The sequence below is a fragment of the Orycteropus afer genome, unplaced genomic scaffold (assembly GCF_000298275.1).
Source record: "Orycteropus afer afer isolate SDZICR_OR568_19922 unplaced genomic scaffold, OryAfe1.0 scaffold00291, whole genome shotgun sequence".
Classification (NCBI taxonomy): domain Eukaryota; kingdom Metazoa; phylum Chordata; class Mammalia; order Tubulidentata; family Orycteropodidae; genus Orycteropus; species Orycteropus afer.
The window spans coordinates 196978-211291 of NW_006921878.1; the positions used below are offsets into that span (position 1 = coordinate 196978).

Genomic DNA, 14314 nt, shown 5'->3' on the forward strand with positions numbered 1-14314 from the left:
GGCCCACAACAGACCTCTGCATGCTAATGTGACAGCTGTCATCAGAAGACACATTAAAACGGCACTGAGGACCAGCGGCTCTGAGGGAAGCCGTCCCACGTGAGCGCGGGTTGGTGCAGAGGCCCAGCGCCCAGCCTGAGACTGCACCCAGCCGCCTCTTGCCCAGAAGGCAGTGTGCCTGGGGTCTGCCGCTGAGCAAGGCCACGAGGGGCCCATGGGGAGTGTATCCCTCTTCATCACAGGCTTCCTTCACCCTGGGCCCCTCCCGACAGCTGCAGGTATAATGAAAGACACTTTTTGTGGTGTGGACAGTGATGAAGTGGAGGGGACCCCACAACAAGCAAACAAGACACAACGAACAAAAAAACAAAAAAAGGCCAATTCCTCCGTGTCAGTGATTCGGCCACACCCCCACTACCGCGCGGGCTCACGCACATGCCTGAGGCGGCAGCCCCACCCACCTCCACGCCGTGCCCTTCTCTGCAGCAGCTGGACCCTCAAGTCGGGGACCCTGGGCCCGGCAGCTGGTGGTGGATGGACACCAAGGACACAGACAAGAAACAAGAGCCCACACACCCGTGCTCCCAGCGCAACGTCCTGGTGACAGAACCTGACCAGCGGCCCAGAGCAGCAGAGCAGACGGCCCCAGTCGCAGGCGCCATGGTCAGGCTGTCTCAGGACTGTGTCCTCAGTGGCTTTATGACGGCCGCTGGCAAGGGCTCACCCCAAGGAGGGGAGTGGAGATGGGGGTGGGGTGCATCAGCCCCACCCTGGCCCCTGAGCTCCTGGACCACCTACCCTCCCCCTGGGGCCCAGGACAGTGGTCACCTCTGAGTCGGCCCCCAGCACAGAGGCGCGCCGCACCAGGCTAGGGCCCGCTGGTGAAGGGGTCCCTGGACTGGAGTAGGGCTTCTTGTCAAAGAGAGTGAAGAGTCAACGCCAAAAAGGTAATAAAATAAACCAACGCAACGAATGGGCCATCCACACAGGCCGCGGAGGACGTCACTTAAATGCACCTGTAGACGGGGAGGTGGCGCTGTCAACAGCAGCAGCTCAGCACTGGGCCAGCGTCACCTTCAACTCATCCAGCAGGTTGCCTAGGAGGGTCGAGTCGCTGCACTTGCCATCGACCGACACGGAGTTCTCACCCTGCAGGGGACACAGGCCACTGGCATTAGAGAGCGACACCAAAATAGGACTCACTGACTAGATCAATAGCACTTTTCGTATTTCAGGGTATCTGTCTGTACATTAAGGAGCTCTGATGGCAGTGGTTAAAGTGCTTGGCTGTAAACTGAAAGGTATGCAGTTCAAACCCACCAGCCGCTCCACAAGAGTCTGCTCCTGTGAAGATTCCAAAAAACCCCAAACTCACGCTATAGAGTCGATCTCAACTCGTAGTGACCCCTTTTGGATTTCCAAGGCGGTATCTCTACGGAAGTAAATTGCCCAGTCTTCCTTCCGCAGAGTGTCTGGTGGGTTTTAACTGCCAACCTTCTAGCTAGCAGTCAAATGCTAGCTTTGGAAAACCCTATGGGGCAGTTCCACTCTGTCCTCTATGGGTGCTGTGGCAATCATTGAAAAAAGGGAGTGGTTCTGGTAAGATGGGACAAGCACACACAGCCTGCCTCCCCTCCAGTGTGCATGAGACACGTGCGGCTGGACGCCTGGAACACCATCTGAGGGTGCTGGGAAGTGGACGGTGGCAGGTGGACTGGGAACAGGAGCAGAATTGGAAGAACCCTGAGCTGGTGGAGGCTGCCATTTTCTCTCCCCCAGCCCTCCTGCCCTGCCACTGGGTCCCCGAGAGAGGGGACAGGAAAGGAGGCAGCAGAGAGGGGATGGGAGAGAGGACAGGAAAGGGGACGGGAGAGGGGACGGGAAGAGAGGAGACGAGAGGGACAGGAGAGAGAAGACGGGGGAGAGGGGCAGCACAGAGAAGGTCAGGGGAGAGGGGAACAGGAGGCAACTGCAGAGACTTGAAGAACAAGAACAAAGGCCTAAGGTTGACATCACTGGAATCTGACAAAGACAGGACCAACAAGCAATGTTAAAATACTCAAGGAAACAATAACTGAAAACTTCCCAAATTTTGCAGAAGCGCCAAATGCCACAGACTCAAGCACCTTAGTGAGTGCCACGCAGAATCGCAGTGCAGAGAATGACTTGGTAGGGCTCATCCAGCCATGGTCTTTGTGACTGCCACAGGGTGACTGGGTGGGACTACGCAAATAGGGTGCCTGTCACCAGCAAGGGGCCTGGATAGCTTAATAGTATAAATAGGGTACATGACACACTTGTGAAGATGGGACCACGCAAATAAGGTCCCCTAACGAGGGGACTGGTCAGTTTCTTCATCCGGCCAGGCTCACAGTGAGCCTCCCAGGCTCATAATCCCCGAGAGGGGGATCCCGCTGCTATCAAGAGCAGCAGCAGGAGCAGCATGCGGCCTCGTACCCGAGAGCGCCACACTGAACCTCCTCCACCCAGGAAACAGGAGTTGTAACGGTTTGCTGAGATGGTGAGAAACAGCAGCATAGAAGTGGTGGCAGCAGAACCCAGACACCAGGCAGGACCTGGCAGGAGACAGTGGGGGGCCTCCGGGTGCTTGTGACACGAGAACTGAGCGTGTGGGGCTGAGGCTTCCTGACAGAGTGAGGCGCCCCCAGAAACCTACTGGCAGAGCTTAAAGAACCTTCCAGCACTTGCCCAAGCAGGGCAGAGGCCGAGTGCCCACGAGAAGCGTGCTGTGGGCACAGCTGCAAAGAAGCTGTCCTCGTCAGGGAACCATACCCTGCGTCGTTCCTGATCCTGAATGACAACCTGTTGCTTCCCTAACCAAACCCATAATCCTGAATACTGTCTGTGAGTTCTGTGTGGTCACTGCAACAAATTATCAAACCCAGCTGGAAGCGAGCTAGAAGGTGAGGAGGCTGGAGGGTGGCAGCATGTGTGACCTCCCAGGAATCGCCTGGGGCTGTTAATCTTGATCCTCCTCCCCCTCTTGTGAAGTTACAGGAAGTCAGATGAGGCACTGATGCCATTTTGACAGGATAAATCCAGAGACATCTGAACTCAAACACTTGCTCACACTACTGAAAACTAAACACAGAAACTAGCTCCAAAGCGTCCCAAGGACAGCGCCACGCCGCCCCCCGGGAGACATGGGGGCAGTGTGAAACCTACAGGAGGTGCATGACATGAGTGGGGGGTATCCTGTGCAGGGTCCACTTGCCAGCTGCGGGCTCACCTTCTTCACCAGGAGGCAGGCGTGGTGGCCCTGGATGGAGCGACTGTACATGGAGGCGCAGGAGTCCACCCGTTCTACAACTGAACACAGGGCGGGTCAGCCCCGGCACCCACCCCTCCTCAGCACAGAGAGGTGCGGGCTCCGGGCCCTGTGCCCTCTCCAACACGGGTGCGGGAAGCTCCCGGCCTCATGCTCTGTCCAGTACAGGGCAGGTAAGCCCCCAACCTGCACCCTCCCTGACACAGGAGAGGACAAGCTCCCAGCCCCACGCCCATCCCCCACACGGGTGGGCAAGCTCCGGGTCCCATACCCCACCCTAGGCACCTTCAGGGGGCAGCTCTGAGAGCCCAGGAATCGATAAGATGGGGCAAGTGCTGCACACCCGAGAACAAGCCCTTAAGGTCACGGGGAGCCCATGGCACGTGAGCTACAGACGGCATGTGAGCCGCAGACAGCATGGGGTGCTGGCAGGGTGCATGTGCAAAGTAAGGCCATGCCATCCAAAAACTGAACTAAATCCAATACCAGAAAAATGGTGGTGGAAACAAATCTTCGCTAGAAGGTTCTGGAAGGACATGGTGATGCCCTCGACTCTGATGGAGCTCATGCTGAGGTCCCCCGACTCCAGCAGCTTGGCAAAGGCGTCACTGTGGGGAGGACAAGGACAGGGGTGACAACGTGGATCTATTCCAGTAAGGAGGGCCAGGGATGCCCTAGACCCACAATGCTCTCTTGTGACCTGCCAGGACACTCAGGTCAGGGTACGGCTGTGCAGTGGCTGAGTGGGGGCCTCAGCCCATGGTGCCCCCTCCCAATGGGCCTGTGCCCCGCCCACCCGGGCTCCTTCAGCATCCTCCATGGTGGGGCTCACCTGGAGCAGGGCGTGGTGATCAGATATGAGGTGCAGCTGAAGTGCAGCTTGAAGTCGAGCTTCTCATGGGTCGAGCCCTCGTCATTCTACAACAAAGCCAAGGCAGTAGCGAACAGTGGCAAGGGGCGCGACTCAGCACTGCCCTGCAAACAGGCCCCGCCCCCCTCGCCCAGCTGCCACTCTGCACATGGCTCACCTTGGCAATGAAAGACAGCGTGCCTTTGAGCTTCTGGGCCATAACGATGCTCTGTACAGTGAACACAAACCGTGCTTCATTGGAGACACCTAACAGGCAAGAAAGACGAGGGCTGAGCAGCCCAACCACAGACACTCCCAAGCACGTCAAACCCCAGAGCACCAGCTGGGACAGAGAGGTTAGGGCACACTACACCCCGACCAGAGGAGACCAGGCCAGGGGTCGGGCAGGGGAAGCACACGGATGGGCCTGACCATGGGAATGCAGCTGTCACTGCACACCTGGGGGCAGCTGGAAGGGCACGGGGACCCCATCGTGCACAGAGGCACCCTCCGGCCGGGTCATCTTGGTATTGAGTGAGTCTAGAACGTTGAGCTCCATGTTCTTGAGGAAGCTGGCACTGAGGTTCTCCAGGATGATGGACACGGTGACCTGGCTGTCCTTCTGCAGGCTGCCCTGCACGTCGTATGTCTGCAGAGCCCAGAGACACCAGTCAGAGCAACAAGGGCAGTCTCTAACTGTGAGGGCTCAGAGCAACGGGTAGTCCGCGTTGCCGCGAGCGGGCAACACGGGGCCCACTTGCTCCGTCATCTGCTGGCAACACTGCACGCACCACCACCTTGCTCTGATGCCAGCAGGGCCTGTGACAGGACGCAGCCGGGGGTGATGCATGCCCTGGGTACTCACTGCCGATCAGGATCGCCGACCCCTCCCTGGGAGCTCCCATGCCAATAGGGAAAGGTCCTCATGGGCCCCGGGACCTGCATGGTGTACCAGCACCTCACTCACCATCTTGATGTAGGAGTTCTCGGCGAGAAGGCAGTAGCTGGACATGGGCTGAAAGGAAAAGAAAGAAGCCCCAGTGCAGGTGACAGGCCTGTGGCCACTAGCGGTCCCGTGTGCAAACCACTTTAACCCTGAGAAAGCCGGCGGGAGCAGGCACCAGGTAGCAATGCTCAGGGCTGAGCACTGACTTGGCCCCAGGACACGGAGCATGCACGGTGTCTTCCTACCACCATGCCCAGAATGCCCACAGCCAGGCCCCTGTGAGGGGTGGGGCTCTATGTGGAGTGGGGAGCTGGGCTGTCATGTCCACATGCCCTGCTTGTGTTTGTGTGTGCACGTACACATGCGGGAGATTGCTCTTCCTGCAAGGTGGGAAGCTGGGTTGTCGTGTCTGCCCTGTCACGGACACGTGTATGCTTGTCCTGCGTGTGTGTGTGTGTGTGTGTGTGTAGGGTTGTCCTGCAAGGAAGGTGGGGAGCGTAGGTGGGGTGTGTGTGTGTCAGTGGTCATCCGTTGTGCAGGGTGAGGAGCTGGCCTGCCATGCCCGCCCGCCCCACGTGTGTGGGGTGTACCCTGTGCAGAGGGCACTGCCACTCACCGGGAGAGGCTCCCCCTCCGGCGTGCCGTTGTGCATAGGCTCCTCCAGCACCTCCTCACCGAGGGGCTTCTTCCTGCGGGCCTTCTTCTTGTCTTTGGACTTCTCCTCCTTCTCCTTCTTGTGCTTCTTCTTCTTATGCTTGGAAGGCTTCTGCAATGGCAGGGCAGCTGAGGTCAGCCCTGACCTGGCACATGAGGGCCACCTCTCAGCTCTGGGTGCCCTGCAAGCCTGTGCCTGCTGGAAGCTGGCCACACCCTGCACCGCCATCACCACGCCTGGGCCACAGGGCCAACTACGTCCAAGCCAAGCACAATTAGGGAAGTGGGGCAGGCAGGATCTGAGCCTGAAGGCCTACGGGGACAGACAAGGCAGGACCCGGATGAGGCAGGGGCCCAGGCCCTCGCTGGGCACCGGATGCTCAGAGGACTGGTCACTGCTGATTGGAGCAAAGATGCAGGTGAACCGGCAAGGCCTTCACCACATGAGGGCCAACAATTCCACTCCTGGGCCTACAACCAAGAGACCTGAAGGCACGGATACATCAGACAGCTGCGCCCGTGTTCACTGCAGCCTGTTCACAGGTGGAAACCTCCCATGTGTCCGCCAACGGGGTGGACACACACAACACACTATATTCACACAGGGAGTGCTCCTCAGCCACAAAGGGGCATGAAAGCCTGACACACTACAACGCAGGTGACCGACACACTACGTGAGAGACCTGACGCGCTACAACACAGGTGACCCTGACAACAGGATGCTGAATGAAAGCAATCACAGGAAGACCCAGAGTGTTTGATCCCATGATGTGAAAGGACCAGAGCAGGAGGATCCAGAGACAGAGCAGAGGAGGGTGTGGGGAGCTGCTGCTGTGACCATGACATGGGGACACCTGGCCCACGGCCCCACCTTCTCCAGCTCTGGCTCCTCGTCATCCTCTTCGTTCTCTGGCTCCTCCCTCTTCAGTTCCTCACACTCTTCTTTGGGGACAGCAACGACAGCGTCCACCCCAGGTTCACCCTGCAATGAGAGGACAGGGACCATGGCACAACACCCTGGAACAGCCCTCGAGCCAGGACCCCACATGCATCACACCCCAGGACAGCCCCTCGAGCCAGGACCCCACGGTGCATCACAACCCAGGATTGCCTCCTGAGCAGGGCCCCCAGCGCACCCTCAGCCTGAGGAAAGGAGGCAGTGGTTTGAGCAGCACGTGAGCCCCTGGTGCCCTGGTGGCCGCTTGAGGAAATGAGGCTACTCTCTGGGGTCCCTGGATGCAGAAGCACTGCTGGCCGGGCCAGCCATCCCACAGACCCCGCCCCTCCCCTGGCACCTCATCAACACATACAGTGACTGCTCCAGCCGAGCCTCAGCCCTCAGGGCCCTAACTGGCATCACCGTGGGCACGGGGCTTGACATGGGCAGTGGGAGACTGCACTCACTGAAGAGCTGGCTGTACCCTCACTAGGCCACCTCAGACCACCACCATGGCTGCATCGTGTAGAGCCAGTATCCCTGATCACTCCCGAGGTGACCCAGCCCACATGGGGACGGCCAAGGTCATGAAAGATGGAACACCATCCGGGCTTGGAGACTCCTGCCAGGCTCTTACCATGGAAGGGGTGGAGCCCGGGGCAGTGGCCAGTGGTGGTGGCGTGGTAGACAGCCAGAAGTCCAGGTCCTTGCCCTGAAGCCAAAGACAACGGCTCGCAGCTAGAGCAGCACCACCCTCCCGAGGAGGATCCAACGGCACCCCGACCCACTGGGCACGGGCTCCCAGAGTGCCTCCCTCTGTCCCTCTGCACAGTCCCCACTGCCTTCCTCCTCCAACTGCAGAGTAGAAGGTGGAAGGAGGCCCGAGCAGCCCCCGCCCGGCCAGCGCCACCTTCTCCTTCTCCTTCCTCCGCTCCTTCTCTCGATGCTTCTTCTCCTTCTTTCTGGGCTTCCTGCCCTTCTTCTCCCCCGCAGGGATGTCCTCTTTGTCAGGGGACTGCGGGGTCTCAGCGTTGCGGTGTTTCTGGACAGGCAGCTTCTCGCTGTCGGCTAAGGGCCTGGGGAGGACAGGCAGGGGTCACTCAACACCTGCTTGTTTCCACAACAGCCCAGGGATGGGTGCTGCGAGCACGAGAGCCGCACCAGCCCAGTGCCTCCCTCAGGCAGCTCCAGCAGACACCCAGGACGAGAGGGGAGAAGCGTCCCTGCTGCTGCTCCTCCATTTGCTCAGCCCAGGACACAGGGGACGGCAGGGACAAGCCAGCATGAGATGCAGTCTGCACCACAGACGTGGCCATGCTCAAGAGCAGCAAACAGGGACAAACACACATTCCTCAGGCCACTCTGAGCACCAGGCCCGCCCCACAGGCCTGTGGTGCAGCACAGGCCCTGACATCCCATCCTGGGTCCCCAGATTGGCGGAGGTCAAGTGGGCAGGATGCTGGCAGCATGCCCTGCTGCCCGGCCATGACCTGGAGCTCGAGGGCCCTGAGCGCCACCTGCGGAGGGAGCCACAGCCGATCCCAGCACAGCCCACAAAACCCCAAGCCCGGCACCATGGGTAGCCGCCATCGCCTGATGGCGGCCCACACGCCACACGCTTTGGAGACAAAGCGCCAATCCACTGAAAGGGGCTAAAGGGCGGAACTCAGCTGACCCATGAGGCGTCCGAGAGCAGCCTGAGGCACAGAGAGAGACGGCCACGGGGCAGAGAGAGACAGAGAGATGTGGCAGACACACGGGGCAGACGGGAGGACGCAGCAGAGGATGAGGCGGGGGGAAGACAGAGAGCGTGGTGAGAAGGTGGGGGGCAGGGTAGGGGATATAGGGCCTTGTGCACCTGCAGCCCCCGAGACACAGAGGGCCCCGGAGGGTGAGCTGAGTACTCTGGGCCCCTGCCTGGTTGCCCCCGGGAAGGTGCAAAGGCCCACTTGTGGAGCAAACCCCTCCCCTCTGGAGGGCTCAGGGCAGGAGTTGGCAATGTGCCTGCCGCCTGACGAAGGCCCTTCTGTAGGCACAAAGGGCTGCCCAGCACACCTTGATCCCACAAAAGCCAGTGTTGTCGGGTACTGTCCAGTTGGTTCTGACCCCACGCAAGAGAACCACCCTGTGCCTTTCCAGGCTGATAGTCACGTCTTTCTCCTGCCATGCCACTGGGTGGCCTCAAACTGCCAACGTTTCAGTTGGCAGCCACGCTCTTAACCACCATGCCACCAGGGCCCCTAGGTACAGCACCTGGAATGTCTAACACAAGGCTGAAGAGAAGTGAGGGCCACTGTGTACCAGGGCTCCCAACAAGGCCAGCCGGGGCTGTATGAACAGCAACTGCCACCCAACAGCAGGGCTGCTGCAAAGGCTGCTTGGGGCCTAAATAGGGGCCCCTTGCCACACGCCTGCCCAGCACAGACACACAGGCTGAGGGACAGCTCCCAGGGGCAAGAGCCCCCTTTTGATGGGGCCACCAGCACACGTGCAAGGACTGACTTCTAAGCACAACCAGGTGTGCCTGTGTGAGGGAGCGTGCTGGGGGCACACAAGAACAGAGCAAGCAGGACAAAGGCAAGGCGGGGACAGGCTCCTGGAACTCTCAGACCTCGGCTCTCAGCAACTGAGGAGTCTGAATGCAGTGGCCAGAGTCACGGGGGAGGGTGGAGGAATGTGCTGGCCAGGGCACCACGGGAGAGGGCAAGGGAACGTGCTGGCCAGGGCGTCACGGGAGAGGGCAAGGGAACGTGCTGGCCAGGGGGTCATGGGAGGGCGGGGCAACACGCTGGGCAGGGCATCACAGGAGAGGGCAAGGGAACGTGCTGGCCAGGGGGTCATGGGAGGGTGGGGGAACACACTGGCCAGGGGCTCACAGGAGAAGGGGAAGAGAACATGCTGGCCAGGGGCTCACAGCTGCTCCAACCTCGAGTGGCCTGAGGCCTTCTCCCTGAATCTTCCCTAGAAGCCCTGCTCCACCCACCTGGGAGCCTCTCTCAGTGCCCTGCAGGCTCATTGGGCTCTGTGTCTACTCCAATACCATCCCACTCCCTTGGCACCAGAACCCCAGGACCCGGCACACAGGATGGAGACCTCTGCAGAGGGTCTTAGGAACGACCGAGGGAAAACTGCCGAGGACAGTGGGCAGCCCGGCCTGGCACCTCAAGGGGTAGCCTAGCCACCTGTTTCAAGGGACCTCCTGGCCCGGCCCCGCCCTCACCCAGCCTTGCCCCAAACCACTGCTGGTGTCCACCTTACCTGTCCAGATCAATGTCCAGGGCCCTGTAGGGGTCATTGGGGTCTTTGTCATCCTCATCACTGGGTAGAGCATTCTGAAGGGGGAAGGGGGAAGGACTCTAATTCAGTTCACCAGCAAAGCAGCCAAGACCCCACCTGATGGCCCACGTGCCCCCAGCCCTACAGTTCACGCCCTGGGGCATGTTCAGTAGGCGTCATCTTGACCGTGAAGATCAGAGGAAACCCTCTGCCAGAGACTGTGCACAGCAAGAGCATAGGGGGCCTCACGGGGAGGGAGGCACAGACACAGAGTGAGGGGCAGAGGAAGAGGCCCCCTGGGGAGTGGGGTACAGACAGAATGAGGGGCAGAGCAGGGGGCTCATGGTCAGTCTAGGCATGGGGATAGTCAGGGCAGTGGGAGATGCTCCTCCCAGAATGCAGATGTGGGTGTGGCTGCCCAGGCTCAGACAGCATCCTGGACCCAAGGGGCGCACCTCGGGCATCTCCTCAGTGACGATGTCCACCTGCTGCGCGGGTGCGATGTCCTCGTCACTCTCCGTCTGCAGCGAGCTGTGGCGCCGATGCCGGCCCTCGCGCCGCTTCTCCTTCCGCTGCTTCTTCCGTTTCCGGTCCTTCTCCAGCCTCTGTCGGTGCCGCCGCTCCTGCTCCAGCTTCACGTACTGGTCTGACGCGGGCATCCCTGTGGGGCGCTCGCTCAGCCTGGGGCTGGTGGGCCAGGCGGACAGGTGGATGGGGATGGCCCTGTGATGCTGAGCACGGTCGTAGTGCTAGAGCGCGTGAGCAGGGGCAGTGACACCTGGCTGGCCCACTGCAGGTAGGGGAACGGGGCACACCGGCTGCCCCCACCAGCAGCACCCAGCACACAAACCCCATGACACTTGCCTGGGACTTTCAATGGGACCGAGAGATCGATCTGGACCACAGGTATGTGCTCCACGCCTGGTGTGTCCTGGTACCGCTGGGGGACAAAAGCCAGGTAGTCATTGGAGGACCACCACAGGGGCACTGTAGGGGATGTGCTTGTGGGCCCCAGGAAGCACCCACTGGGACAGCTAGCCTCCACATGAGGCCCCAGGCAGCATTGTTGTCTCTGTGCATCTACGAGAACCACTTTGCTGTAGCAGACCCCAGTGAGCACACTGGGGGTCAGCACTCTTCCCAGAGTGTGGGGAGGGCTTGGGGCTGCGTGCAGACATCCCTACCTTTGGGAGGACTCAGGGACCGCTCATCCCAGAGTGTCTGTGTGTGGGGTGCGCCTGGAGCCGTGTGCAGACACCCCGACCTCCTGCAGGAATGCAGGAGCCCACCCTCACCAGGGGCTCGGGACCGTGTGCAGGCATCCTTACCTTCTGCGGGGATGGGGAGCTCTTAATGTAGAATGGGTTGTTGGCCTGCTCCTGTTTCCGGGCTTCACGTCGCTGCGGGGCAGGGGGCACTCATGTCAGCAGCTGCTTACAAGATGGACCCTGAAGCTGCCCTGTGGCTCCTCAGCCCAGGGGCCAGGGGGGCACCATCTCAGGCCAGAGACCAGGCAGGGGGCAAGAGCAGTACCAGCAGGATGGAAGCTATGCTGCCTGGGAGGCCCCAGAGCAGGTCAGAGGTCAGAGGTATCAGAACCTGTCAGGCTAACCACTCCCAGGCCCAGATCTCGGGCCACAGGACACACTGCCCAAAAGCTCAGCCTGGAGGACAAGGGCCATCAGTGCACAGGGCCATGTATTAGGATGAGGGTGGCACCGGCCCTGGGCGGAGGGCGGGGTCACGGGAGGGCTGTGCCACTCCTCCTCCCATGGTCAGGAAAGGGGACCACTTCCTTTTGAACAAAGAGGGACCTCCTTGGAGACTGGGGGACACAGATGTTCTCCACTTGGGCAGAAGGACTCTAAACACCCCTACGAACAGTGCGCACAGCCCATCTGGCCGAGTCTCTTGGAGGCCAGCACGAGACAGGGCACCTGTAGGCAGACAGCGCCCCTCTGGGGAAGCTCCAAGTTTTAACAGGGATGTTTCCACTAACACCTGGGCTCGGCCCCACACTTCAACCCCAGTCCAACCACCCACGGGACAGAGCCCGACAGGAGTGCCCACGCCGAAGGGCTCGTTTCTGGGGGTGTGAGAGGCAGTTCTGGAAGCACTCCCCGACCCGTGGCACTCACCCGGGCCAGTTCCTCCTCGTCCACCTCTGGCTGCCGGTGCCGCGGAGGCTTCTGCTCGTCGTCATGGAAGATGGCCTTGGGTGCCTCATCCTCGGACTCACTGTCAGAGGGCGGCTCGTTGATCCAGGCATCCAGGTCCAGGCTGCAGAAGACGAGCCGGTCTCACTCAGGACCCAACCAGACCAGTGTCCACAGCTCCCCACACACAGCGCCATCAGCCCCCACCACGGTCCCTCAGAGAAGGCCACCTGCTGGGGGCCACCAGACAGGACCCTGAGTTCAGCACTGACACCCTTGCCCCCTGTGGTACACACTCAGGGCTGGCAGACTTGCTGCTGGGTAGCCAGGCACAGGGGCCATACGCAGCCCCTCCCACCTCCTTCCTATCATGTGAGGGGATCCGTGCACCCTGGCAATTCTGAGGACATAGGAGAACATGAGCCCAGGGTCTGGACCAGGTAGGCTTGGTGGGGCCTCTCACCCGTGTCCTCACCTGCGGGAGCCCAGACCACACGTGCCATTAGTTCTCTCCCCCAGTGGCTCCAGGTGCCTCAACCCCACAGGCTTACCCCTCAGGGATGGGGACCTTCTTCTGGGCCTTGGGGGCCACCGGGTTCAGCTCCCCAGCAAAGAGAGCACTGACTTCCTCAGCCACCGGCACATCTTTGGCCTGCAGCTTCTGGATGTACTTGACCAACTGCAGGATACAGGATGCCTGCGGGACAGGGACACTGGTGAGCGAGCAGGGCCCCACCTGGGTGACCCAGCCATGAAGATGACCGGTGATCTAAACAAGGACAGTCATAGAGTGCCCTGCTGCTTCCCGCTGGAGCCCCCCCGCACATCTGTCACTGCCTCACACCTACTCCCCTGACCATCTGTCTGCCCTCCCACCCCCACCTATCCCTGCAGCCCACCCCCACCCACCCTGTGCTGCGCGGCCCCCACAACCAGCTGCCTGGCTCCCAAGCCATGGTCCTCCCACCCATCTGCCCCTGCATTGCAGCCTCACCCGCTCCTGGACCTCCAAGTCAGCGCTCTGCACAAACTGAGGCAGCCTGTCCACCAAGAGCTGGGTGGCGGCCTGGGCAGCCTCACGGTCGGCGGCCTGCTCCCGCTGCTGCAGGATGGCTGCATACAGCTTAACCACATTCTGCACATACACCGCCTGGATGTGGCCAGGCAGCGTGGTGACCTTGGGCCGCAGCATGGCCTCCAGCGTCTGTTGGGGCTCCTGCAGGTGCCTGTGGATGGAGGGTGTGTGACCCTGTCGACCCGCCCCACCCTGTGTCTCAGGGAGCCCTGCCCATGCTCTGAGCCAGCCCCACAGTGAGAGACGGGCCAGAGGGGAGGCAGGGCAGCTCACCAGGCCCCCACGGACAACACTTGGGTGAGGGAGAGCAGAGACAGCCATTGAGCCCCCCGCTGGGCCCACTCACTCACTCTGAGAACTCCCCGCAGATCCAGGCAGCAGCATACAGCACCTCACAGATGCCGTTCCGCTGGGTGTTGCTGGCGACCAGGTGGGCGCTGTCCAGGAGTGCTGACATCTGCGACACGGCAAACTTGCGGATGGCCTTCACGCGGATGGCCACGTCTAGCATCTGCGCTGCGATGAGGTGGCCGTGCCGCGTGCCCTCCAGCCGCGTCAGCTCCACCAAGATACTGATGTACCTGTGGGGAAGCGGGGGGCGCTGAGCAAGCACCGGAGACAGTGAGGCTTTCTGCTTCCCGCTCAGGAAATGAAATTCAGAGTGAACTGGGGGGAGAGGAAGTCTGAGATTTCTGAGAGCAGTGACACTATTCGGCGTGATGCTGTAGCTGGGGACAGTATGCACTTGTCTAGACCCTCAGGACCAGACAACACAGAGTGAACCCTGACACCACCTAAAGACTGGCCATTCACAGTCACAGGTGGCTAGTCAACCTGCTCGCTACCAACCACCCAGACGCACCTCAGAGGAAAGGCCCGGCAACTGACTTCACAGGCCTGATGAGTGTGTGGAACACAGCTCCACTCTGAGGCATGCAAGCCTAAGGACAGCCTGGGCTCAGAACCAACATCAGGCAACAGCGATGCATCAATACTGGTCCAGCAATTTTAACAAACATGCCGTACAAAGGAGAAATCAGTATAGCGGAAATAGCACAGAGCATAGAGGTGGCACAGGGACCCTTTGTACTTTCTGTCCTTATTTCTCTACAGACCTAAACCTGCTCTCAA

At 60.6% G+C, this 14314-nt stretch overlaps 1 protein-coding gene across 1 annotated transcript in view; it reads right to left on the minus strand.

Annotated features, from left to right (window-relative positions):
* Nucleotides 1-1053: 1053 nt before the first annotated feature.
* The window catches only part of AP3D1 (adaptor related protein complex 3 subunit delta 1), a 41820-nt gene continuing 28559 nt past the window's right edge, over nucleotides 1054-14314 (minus strand). The window contains exons 14-32 of the mRNA XM_042782346.1: nucleotides 13534-13764; nucleotides 13103-13334; nucleotides 12660-12805; nucleotides 12091-12232; nucleotides 11281-11352; nucleotides 10817-10892; nucleotides 10408-10613; nucleotides 9935-10008; nucleotides 7587-7752; nucleotides 7314-7388; nucleotides 6611-6721; nucleotides 5702-5851; nucleotides 5107-5154; nucleotides 4599-4788; nucleotides 4318-4406; nucleotides 4122-4207; nucleotides 3776-3897; nucleotides 3251-3330; nucleotides 1054-1149 (exon numbers count right to left, since the gene is read on the minus strand). Of these exons, the coding sequence (XP_042638280.1) occupies nucleotides 1054-1149; nucleotides 3251-3330; nucleotides 3776-3897; nucleotides 4122-4207; nucleotides 4318-4406; nucleotides 4599-4788; nucleotides 5107-5154; nucleotides 5702-5851; nucleotides 6611-6721; nucleotides 7314-7388; nucleotides 7587-7752; nucleotides 9935-10008; nucleotides 10408-10613; nucleotides 10817-10892; nucleotides 11281-11352; nucleotides 12091-12232; nucleotides 12660-12805; nucleotides 13103-13334; nucleotides 13534-13764 (2392 nt within the window). The remainder of the gene's footprint in view (nucleotides 1150-3250; nucleotides 3331-3775; nucleotides 3898-4121; nucleotides 4208-4317; nucleotides 4407-4598; nucleotides 4789-5106; nucleotides 5155-5701; nucleotides 5852-6610; nucleotides 6722-7313; nucleotides 7389-7586; nucleotides 7753-9934; nucleotides 10009-10407; nucleotides 10614-10816; nucleotides 10893-11280; nucleotides 11353-12090; nucleotides 12233-12659; nucleotides 12806-13102; nucleotides 13335-13533; nucleotides 13765-14314) is intronic.